General features: G+C 36.3%; 1 protein-coding gene across 2 annotated transcripts in view; it reads right to left on the bottom strand.

Annotated features, from left to right (window-relative positions):
* Positions 1 to 2060: 2060 nt before the first annotated feature.
* Positions 2061 to 10934, bottom strand: part of LOC124412419 — a 190960-nt gene continuing 182086 nt past the window's right edge. For both annotated transcript variants that reach the window (XM_046892276.1, XM_046892275.1), the window contains 8 exons: positions 9895 to 10035; positions 9488 to 9678; positions 9119 to 9352; positions 8422 to 8949; positions 8020 to 8202; positions 7831 to 7933; positions 7591 to 7725; positions 2061 to 6045 (listed from right to left, as the gene is read on the bottom strand). In XM_046892276.1, the coding sequence (XP_046748232.1) occupies positions 5930 to 6045; positions 7591 to 7725; positions 7831 to 7933; positions 8020 to 8202; positions 8422 to 8949; positions 9119 to 9352; positions 9488 to 9678; positions 9895 to 10035 (1631 nt within the window). In that variant the 3' untranslated portion in view covers positions 2061 to 5929. The remainder of the gene's footprint in view (positions 6046 to 7590; positions 7726 to 7830; positions 7934 to 8019; positions 8203 to 8421; positions 8950 to 9118; positions 9353 to 9487; positions 9679 to 9894; positions 10036 to 10934) is intronic.

The following is a 10934-nucleotide window of genomic DNA, read 5'->3' as shown; positions in this document are numbered from 1 at the left end:
CTCGAGACATTTCCGCGACGAAGTGATATATACAGATATATATATATATATTGTATTTTGTTACATCGAGCGGAATTTTATTCCAAATATATGCGTTGAACGACATTTTAAGAGTACTTGATGAATTCTGATATTGTTTTGGATTCTCAGCCCCGATTTCGACCGCTGTTCCCAATTCTCCCGGTGTTGGACACTGCATAAAAAGAGTTTACACTTAACCGCATCTTCCGAAGAAATTAGGATGTTATAAGTACGCCAAAACATGCAAATATGTACTCTTTACTCGTGTTATCCGAAATCTGCGGTGCCTACTGTGCAAATACTACGAAGTCGCGGGTACAGTAATGACCACTCGCGTAATGAGTATTTAAATTACGGTCTTGAAAACAAGGCTGGATGAAATAGTACAGAAGACAGAGCATCGTGCGCATACAGAAAACTAAGGAGCTCGTTGATGTTCAAGGAAAGATTGAAGAAAATCGCCGCATATGCAGGTACGTACAGCTCTCAACTTGTGCAGTTGATCAAGTCACTGACCACTGCAGTCATATGCAAAGGTTTGAAACCACGCTGTTTCTTTTTTTTCAGATAACTTGTTATTCCGTCGACGACAGTGAGTCAACTTGGAATGCAATGCAGAAACTTTTCTGCGCTCCGGAGAAGAACAATGACATGCAACTTGGGTATCGATGTACAGAAATCCAGAGGGAATCTAGCCGGTGCAATTTTTACGCAAATTTTCATTTATTCTACGGTTTCTTACAACTAGCATGCGGATCAAAGGTTCCCAATCGTTTCCCTCGACTTTACGACTTCCGGTATGTAGTATACTTTATGAGTAGTCCCCGCGTAATCCAGCAATAATTTAGTTCCTTTGTTCTCGCTCGTGGCTTCGTGCACAAATTACAAGAATTCGCATTCCCTCCTACAGAAGTATTCCGTATCATCATCTTTCTCGCAATCGGTTATACCTGAGGAACGTGTGTATATATATACAGGTATTTCGTCAAGTGCGGGTGTGTAACGTGAGCAAGTTATATTCTTTGCCGCAAAATTCCGCAAACAAGAATCCAAGGTTTGCTTTGTCGTTTCAACCGAATATTTCTTTCCACAGTATTCACTTGAGTCAATAAAACGATTAGGCAAAACGTCAGATCTATAATGAACATGGATTAAGAGGATCATTGAGAGCTGATTCTATGAAATATGGAAAGTACAGATTGACTCAGTTTGTAATGATTTTCCATACGGAACTTCAGCTTTCATCAAGGAAAGAAAAATAATTGCGGGGTAAAAAGTCCTCGCGCAGTATACCAGTTCTAAACTGATTAGGATTTAGAACAGAAGTTTGTACAACTCCTCGTACAAATGCAAAAAAATATAATAGAGGATCTGTTTCTCAACAGATATAAATAAACTGTCGTTTGATTTGCGATTAGTTACTCAAATACATCGATAAATATAATTCGGAAAGTTCAAGACTTAAATGACATGGGAATCGCAAAATTTTCTTCATCGTTTCAATATATGTATACCCGGACATGTTACGCACACGATGCAGATGCAGCTTTTATTTGCACTCGGTTTAATCTCAGAGGGCAAGTCCTGCAGCATCAGGCCGAATGTCATTGACCCCGAGATTACCGAGGCTGCAGAACCAGAAGAGTAGCAATTCGGTGAAGGAGGAAAAAAAAAATGTAACACGGAAGTCCAACCTCAATGCACAACCCTGAACTTCTGGAGTTTCATAGTTTTGGCCTTAAAAGAGAGGATAAAAAATTGCAAATAACGAATTTGTATTACAGCGTTAAATTGTATTTAAGTATCTACCAATCCAGACATACCTATAATTATGTGGCTCTCCAACAGCTGGTCGCAAGGATTTTGGGATATAGTTTCGAACATGATCGGCTGGTGGGCATGGGTGGTTTGAAAAATGGATTCACTCCTCTCGTAGTATTTATATACTGTCGCATGGTTGGAGTTGAAGGAATATACCTATACGTACAGATAAGAGCGTCGGAATTGAAACGGATGAGAATGAGGTGACAATAATATTAAAAAACCAGTTTGTTTATTTCTCGTTAAACAGTATATGGAGAGTATGTATAACGGGAAATTTATTTTCAACTGTTATCATGCACCATCTTGATTTTAATTATTTCTGCCATCACAAGCTCATTTGGCATGTTTCTTTTGGCATGAAGGTATATCTTTTACGTAATTTTAAAAGAAAATGAAATTAGAAGAATTGAAACAGCCGTGATGGTATAAAGTATGTATACACACTCTGTCAAATACTGAAAAATATTATAATCGTGTATAATGTACATACGTATATGTATATTATAATGTAGCTATGCAATAATCAACAGATTTCAGTGTAACGTAAAAACAAGACAATTGAGCGTATAACGGGGATCAATTTTTTGTTTCTAACAATAATAATGACAATAATAATAATAATAATGATTTATGAACATGCGAGTTTTGACAATTTCAACCACGCGGATTAGTTAAAGAGTATTTCTTTGTTGTATAACATAATGTATATGTATATGATTCATATATAACATATTCCTGTGTTAGTATTTGTCAACGAGATGCCGTTATAATCCAAAATCGGATTGATCTTACGCATAACTATACATCTGTACATACCGATTGATATTTCGCATTCCTACGGATATACCATAGAGTCTGTATATACGCGAAAAAGGTCAGGCATGGCATCTACGAGGTAGCGAAATAACGTTTTCAGAAATAAAAGGAAAAAGAAGTAACAATCTTCGGAAATGATAAACAGTATTGATTTGTATTTCAGGATATTCATAACTTTGCCTTTCTTTGAATTGTTTGTGCGAAGCCGCAGCTTCTTGCTCCATTTTGAAGTCTCTGAATTGACAAACACTGTTGCAATTTACTTGGTACATATTTTACTGAATGTATAGTTCGGAACGAGAGGAAATAAAAACAGTAAAAGACGTAGGTTGAAATTTCACGCAATCGATATACATTTGCATATCTATGTATACATATGTATATATGACGTGTATGTATATGTATGATATCATTGATATTGATCTTTTCAGATACCGTTAATTCACCTACTCTATATCATACGATCATTGTATTTACACGATATTCATATCTATTATAATACTCTGCATTATTGTATGTATATTTTACGAAACCGATATACGTCGTTACATACATATAATATAACTTTATGATACATAATTCAATCATTCTAACATATCTATACTCATATACACATGTATGTATATAACTACAATATTTTTCACCTAGAAATTATAATCTGCGATAAAATTCGCTTTTATGTATATGCCCTTAAAATTTTTATAGATTAATTTTCTCTCTTCTCTATACGTTTTCGTGTTAATTTGTTACGTTTTATCTAATATTTATTTGTTTAATATGTATATATTTATATCTATAATCCTAACATCGATATACACTTATTGTTATTGTCTAATTGATAGTTGAAAGTAATATGTATTCGAAGAAATAAAAACCCTCAGGTTTGAATACTAAATAGAAATATAATAATTAAAACAATCCATTTTGAATTTAATATTCGTTATTCCACTAGATGAGTGGAATTGATTGTCTACCACTTGATTTTAAGCAGCTGATGCAAATCGCGATCATTGCAATAATTTTACAATGGTAATTTAAGCAAATCGCGTGAATGAAAAATTTAATATCATTAAATTAAACCGAATGTTTTTTTCCTCTGGTATTTCTTTAGCGAAGGTAATGGTATAGAACAATTAACTTCCTCGATAGTGTAACGGAATGATATATAACATTATAAGATTAAAGAATTGCAATAAGTTACTATTATTGTGACAATTGACGATATCAGAATGATTAGTTATCAAATACGTTGTATTTTGATTCTTAATTTTCAAGAGATTTCTCAGTTTAAAAACTAACTAATAAAGAAAGAAGATTGTAAAAAAAACTGTAAATGTGATGTAAATAAAACCGTTATGATCACAGCGCGATTTATCGATAGTATGTTTATTATATACACTGCATGCACCGACACTTTAGGCGTATCAACTGGTTTCAATATGCTTACAGGCTACATTAAAAAATCTCGAAAATAATACGAGATTGAAAATACGCAGCTAATATAATATAGTTATAATATAATAATTATATTATATTTGTATTCATTAAACGACGTACGCTGCTATGAGATTTAAAGCTGTACCGAAGTCATTGACGTTGAATGCGGCCAATAGACGAATAGGAAAGCAAACGAGTACATAATAATTTCAGAATTCGTTCTAATTGATTATTTAGTTATTTAAACATTTACTACAAGACTGTAAATATATAAGTATGGATTATTATATTTATATGCGGTGTTAATATAATTGTACACACAAGCGTCAAGCGTAACGAGGACTATTTTTTCTTCATTTATTGCTTACAATAACTAAAATAATACCTTTACGGAAATAAAGATGAAATGTTTCTTTTTTACACGTCACGCGTTACATGATATTTATTATTATACCTGTCACGGTTTTAGTAGATAATCCAGCTGCTTTTCGTTACTAAGAAAATCATTACAATTGGTCAGTTTCGTTCCGATTGGAGTTTCAAGTTCAAATAATACTTGTGCTCTACACAAACATATTCACCGGTTATTAAACTTGGCACTATTGTTAGTAATTTAATTCCGATATTATTTATTGCCTCATTTTCTTTCATAACTATAGATTTTTCATTGATTCAAGAATTTCCGTGTTTGGTTTTTTGATTATTCCATGCATGTAAATATTATAGCCATTATTGCGTTGTTCATAGTAATGGTAGTATTATTTAAAAAAATGCTTTGTCGTACATTCCTAGTACTTTTATTCCTAAAACGAGAAGACTCCGTTCCATTTACGTGAATTGTTACGCTTCTGAAGTATTTCATCATCTCGATAGTTAGTTTAATAATAACATTATAGTATAATAATTAACGTACACGATTCTATGAATAGTTTTGTGAATACTATATTATATACAAATGTGTATAAAGAAAGTTTAAAGTCGCGCTGTGATCGCGAGTACATTTAATCATTATCTAATTACTGGAAAATCGAATTTCAAGATTTATAGACAACTCAAAAAGAACTGGCGAAGGTGATTTCCCACCTTCATTTCTAAAATATTTATCTTATCTGAACTGAAAATCGTAATTAGATCCAGAAGTTTAGAAGGAAAATGTCAATAGTAAAAGCAATTAAAAAACGAAAACGGAATTCGTTACGATGTGCCAAAATTTGTGCATTAATTCAATACTGGCCGATTTTGTATGCAATCGTATTGTAATTCCGTATACTATTACCATTGATAATTATACATTATTTTCATACGAATATACTCATATCGTATGCCTACATTCAATTACTATTAGCGCGATGATAAAATTTCAGTCCTTTGATAATTTTAATTAAACAATTTTTTCTATACACTTATTATATATTTTTCATTCGCAAGTATCACTGCAAATGTAAATTCTCTCCTCGATTCTTAACATATTACCTAGATAAGTAGTTATGTATACCTACTGTACATATATAGATTTTTATTACATGATTTTATGATACACGTCGTTTCCTTTCTTGTTGCAAGTCTTTTTTCTTTCAATTATACACATAGCCGTAATTTAGTTAATTATTGACATGTAATACGCACGTCATGTATTATATATCGCGTTATTCGGCGAACTTTAGTTTATCCGATGTTCTTAGTCAAGTTATTCTTCCGGTGTAATATATATATAATTGGCAGTAATTTCATACTTCGGATTTATACGGGTTTATCTTGTACCTTCTCGACCGCACCATCTTAAAATATATTTTAACTTTATAACGTGCATTATCTATGCCTCATTTTGTGCTTACGAGTAAAAATTCTCCCTTTGCTGATAAAGGGGCAACGGAGTCACTGGCGAGAGGTCATCTTCTTCGAAGCTCGGCTCTGGTGGTGCCAACGGAAGCGTTGCCAGTGCTTTTACTGCCGGAATAGATTTTCGAGGTATAGATTAGAAAATGAAAGTACAAAAAACATGGACAAGTGTTTAATAATGAAATTGTGTGGGGTCCAATCTTCGTACAAATTGAAAGGTATAAAGGGGCACATGTTTTGTGAATCAAGACTTGATCGTTTTAAAATCTACATCAAAATGTGATTCCCGCTCTAGAAACTGAATTAAGAAAATAATGAGTTACAGGATTGAATGTTGGAGTATATTTTCTATTTTTATTTTTCACTTGGAAGTTGTTTGTTGTCTCACATGATTATTTTATTACTTCCTCATTCATTGATTTATTGATTAACTGTGAATAAACAAGATTGTGTTTTTCGCAAAGCAAAAATAGAAATAATGACGTTGGTATGTATCTATGTATGTAAGTATGTAAAGAACGAATAATGTGTTAGAAAGGAAATACAAAAAATAAAACAAACAAACCTGAAAACATATAATGTGGCGTGTGTAGTAGTCCTACATGGAGATGGAAGCATGTGATGTCAGTGCGCCTGGTTACCTACACACAGCACAAACACGATCCAACAACTCTATGTATAAACCACTCGACAAAAAAACTTTTTGGCTCAAAATGACGCACCTTACGTCAACGTTGAAGTCATGCCACGCCAATTTTTCCATCAATGGATTTACACGATTGATTCAATAGTTGTCGCTGCATTTTTGAGTGGATAAGATAGGTTTATTTTTCCAGCTCTGTTATTGATATGGATCACGCATACATAATATATCACTGTAACGTGTTACAGCTAGTGAAATATGAATCAAAGTTCGTGTATATCCATTTAACATAAAATACGCGTACAGTTAAAATAACATAATAATCTTGGTAAAATTTTTTTCAATGTCAACCGTGCAGTGAATTTTTATTCCACGACATTTTAAACAAAGAACAAAGAGGTTTACAAAGAAAAAGGACAAAAAAAAAAAAATGACGGATTTGCCGAACATTTATAGAGTTCTGCAAAGGAATTTTGCACCATTGAAAAAAATCCCACCAAGGAGTATTTGATTACAAAAGAAAGATTTAAAGTATAATAATAATTTGATCAAAACAATAAAACTTGAAAAATCGAAAAAATTAGGAATACAATTTTATCTGAATTGATTTTCTAAGGTTTTTAAACATGTAAAATAGGGTCAAACGAAATTATAAATCCCCCGAAAATCGTGAGTCTAGCTTGTCGATCTCTGTCTCACTGTAGATATGTATTAATTAACGAAATAATGTACGAATCGGGTAAAAAAAGTATAAATAAACGACTATCTAAAACAACCTACGTTCAAAAAAAAAATTTTAAAGTTACTCGAAGAAAGGAATTACAAACAACGAAGAAACAAGGAACAATTAGGAAGAACAATTACGTCACCATGCTCACCGGATATACTTAGCTACATGGCTGTGGCAACAGTAATAATAATCGGGGCCATGCATCAAGCCAAACGCTAAATGAATATCGACAAAATTTAAACAATAAGCCTGTCTTCTCTTATGTAAAAACAAAACTCACCAGCAACCATCTTACTCTTCTCCATAACTTGTTTAGCCAGAATTTGATTAAGCTGTAATATATGTTCCCTTTGTCGTTTTTCTTCGGCAACTTTTTTCTTCAAGGTATTTGACTTTTGCTGATCAATCTCGTCCTCTAAAAATGAAGAAAAACGTTGCACGTAATTTTTGACCAATCTCCCGTAAATCTCAGTCAGCTAGCTGATAACAGCAGCTATAATATTTAGCCGAACACACTCACCAGGATTTTCAGGCGCTGTCACTGTCGTCTCAGAAAGCATTTTTCTAATTGATTCAGCTTTCTTAAGACGGTGTTCCTGCTCCTCTGCACTCAGCTCCGGAGCCTACAGTTATAAATTATATACAAATTCGAAAATCTATTTCCTTATAGAAATATCGGTTCAAAAATTCGTGAAATATTAATTCCTACCTGTTCCGGAATGTAGCGTTCAGGGATCAGAATTTTGTTCGGAGTACCAAGCAGGTTGTCAATCGTGCTTTCATTGTATTTCAGCTCTTTGTGGCTCAGGGTCGACCTTACCACGTCGGGAGCATTGATACGCGGCCTCAAAGCTCGTTCCATGTCAAGATCGTCTCTCGCGCGTCCCATTCCCTTTGTAAATGAAAAAGATTACGATAAAAATACTGAACAACAGGCAAATATGCATCCACTCCATGGCTCAGTGTCAATAATATATATTCAAAACCATTCTACGGGGTACCGATGTCTGTTAAAAAAGAAACTGAACTACGACAAACCAATCGTTATAAAAACATAAAAAAGCAAAAAACAAATTGACATGAACAAAAAGATACTTCGAGGGGCGTGTACCATCTTGGAAAAGGTGTCCTCGAGATCGAGAATCGGTTTGCTGCTGGACACCGTGTAGTGTCGCCTCTTTTCTTTGGGCACGGGCCTTCTCCTTGGTCCCTCGGACCTCTTCTCGGCCATTTCCTTGATGATCTGCCTCGCGGCTTCGCTTTTGAATACTGGAGAGAGCTGGGGCGAATCACGAAGACTGTTGATGCTTGCTGCCGATCCAAAAAGCCTCTCATGGGCGGTAGGAGGTGAAGTGGCGACCGGACTGCCGGGATTCGAGGACATCGCGAAGCTCGACCCCGGAGGAGCGGCGTGCTGAGGATAATATTGGGAGGGCACCGGCAACCCTTGACCGGAAATCCCACCCGCGCCACTTCCGCCTCGAGAATATTGAACAGGCGAATAGTTCTGATGACTCGGACTGTACGGAGGGCTGATCGAGTAATTCGGTGAACTCATGTTCGCCATTTGGGATCCAGAATTCGGACTCTCTGTGTGAGGCGACAAAGTGCTGTCCGAGCTTCCGCCTTGGTTCTCAAACTAAATACAGGGTTGTAAAAAATGAGAAACGAAACGAAGAAAGAAAACTTTACGAAAACGAAAATTATTACAGGAATTAACGAAACAGAAACGAGGAACAAAGTTCAAACGAACGTGATCAAGTGTAACGGAAATGTTTATGGATGCGTCAGGAATGTTTCCTCTTTACCCGTACTCTGTGGCGTCGGACCATCATGTTCCTGAGGGCGTTCATACTGTCACTTCGCGGTGGCGCTGGCACCGGACCCTGATGAATTCCTGGCTGCGGTCGCTGCCCGCCAAATCCCCGTGGGAGGGACATGCTGCGCTGGAATTGCACGTCGTCCATTTCCGAAAGCTGAACGCTGCTTTGGGCGTGAATCATTGCCGCTGACTCCTCCATCACCCTGTCCAGCTGAGATTTCTGAGGGGGCGACAAAGAGATTCGCATCATATTTATATTATGAATTAAAACTGTTACAAAGCATGTGTCCTCAAGTTTTATACACTATAGGTATGTTCGTTTTGCAGGGGCGAACAAGAGAGTGTCTTTTGCTACCTCGAACTGTTGTGAGCCTCCAAAGTCATCCTCGTTCAGCCTCTTCGCGCCTCCTGGTACCTGTAACCCGTTAGTCAAAGGAATCCCGATGTTTCCCGTCCGGTCGCCTCGATCTCTTTGTCGTCGTTCGGATTCCCGTTTCACTATTCGCACGGTTTTGATCTCCTGTTTTTCACGTCCGTGCATCAGGCCTGCAAAAAAGTAATTTTTGTACGGCAAGTCGGTGGAAATGAAGGAAGCAGAATATTCTTCTCGAATTTGGCGAGTGTTATTAATAAAGGTATTCAATTCGTGTGACGATACGATAACTTAGTATTATTATTATTTTTTTTTTTTTAATCAAACTCTTCACTATAGACAGCTTTAAATTAAACTCAAGTTTGATTAGTAATTTTTCTTTCATTTACCACTGAATTTGCTCTCATCGTTTTGCCCGTAATTTCCGTTAAGAAGCGCTTCTTCCGATGGCGGAGGCGGTGGTGGTGGCACGTATTCCGGAGGTGGAGCCGGAGGATTGTCGGAGTTTGACTCAAGGTATTTCGTTGAGTCTGAAAAAGAGAGATCAATGAAAATTTACTTCTTCCATCGTGTGTTATTCCAGATGAGCAATACGACGCCGAAAGTGGCACAATCGCTTACGGATCGCGTTGCCCGATACACGATAAGCCTGTTGAAAGCAATCAGGTTTCCATTGCGTTAGATTGGATTATTATAGGATGAAAAATGCTGTGAAACAGTCAAAAGACGGTATCTTTCGCGAATGCGTCTCACACAATCAGGTATGGGATTGAATTTCGAGAGATGAATATTTATCGAAAACGCGGAGAATACTGGATACTGGGAGTAAAGCTTCTCCTCGAAACAACAGAGTACAAAATATGTATATATGTATAATAAAGTGAAAGGCGAGCTTATTATGAAGCCGGAAGTGAAGGGCTAGGCTCGCGTCCTTCAGAGGAACGAGACGCCTTCGGATCTTTTCAGAAATTAAAAAGTATTTGTTCGTAGTGAGACGAGGCCCTGCAGGGGTGTGAGCCAGAGTTGCAAAGATCCTTTCTTTCATTCGTTCGCTCATTCGTCCGTCCAACAAAGGGGCTCGTTCCCATTGCTCTGCCTAGAGTTTTTCTTACGCCTTTTTCTTCACCTTTCTTTTTCGTACTCAGTGTTTTACCCTCTCTATTTTGTTCTCTTTTCTCTTATTTTCTTCATTGCATTCGTTCCACCCTACGGTCTCTATTGTTTCTCTCATATTCGGAAGACTTTTGACCCGACTAAAACCGGAAACCGTATCAAAGGTCAAATATTCGTTGTTCTCCCGGTGGAAAAGAAACTTCATTCCACGCGCGGCGACTTGTTAAGTAGACCAAAAAATAATTCGAGAAGAATCGACGATGCTTAGACAAAAGCTCCACGGTTTAGTGAGACCGTAAACACAATACCGGAAGTG

Source organism: Diprion similis, chromosome 11, assembly GCF_021155765.1.
Source record: "Diprion similis isolate iyDipSimi1 chromosome 11, iyDipSimi1.1, whole genome shotgun sequence".
NCBI classification, from domain to species: Eukaryota; Metazoa; Arthropoda; class Insecta; order Hymenoptera; family Diprionidae; genus Diprion; species Diprion similis.
The sequence above is the reverse complement of the archived record's forward strand: the minus strand, read 5'-3'. Positions and strand labels throughout refer to the sequence as shown.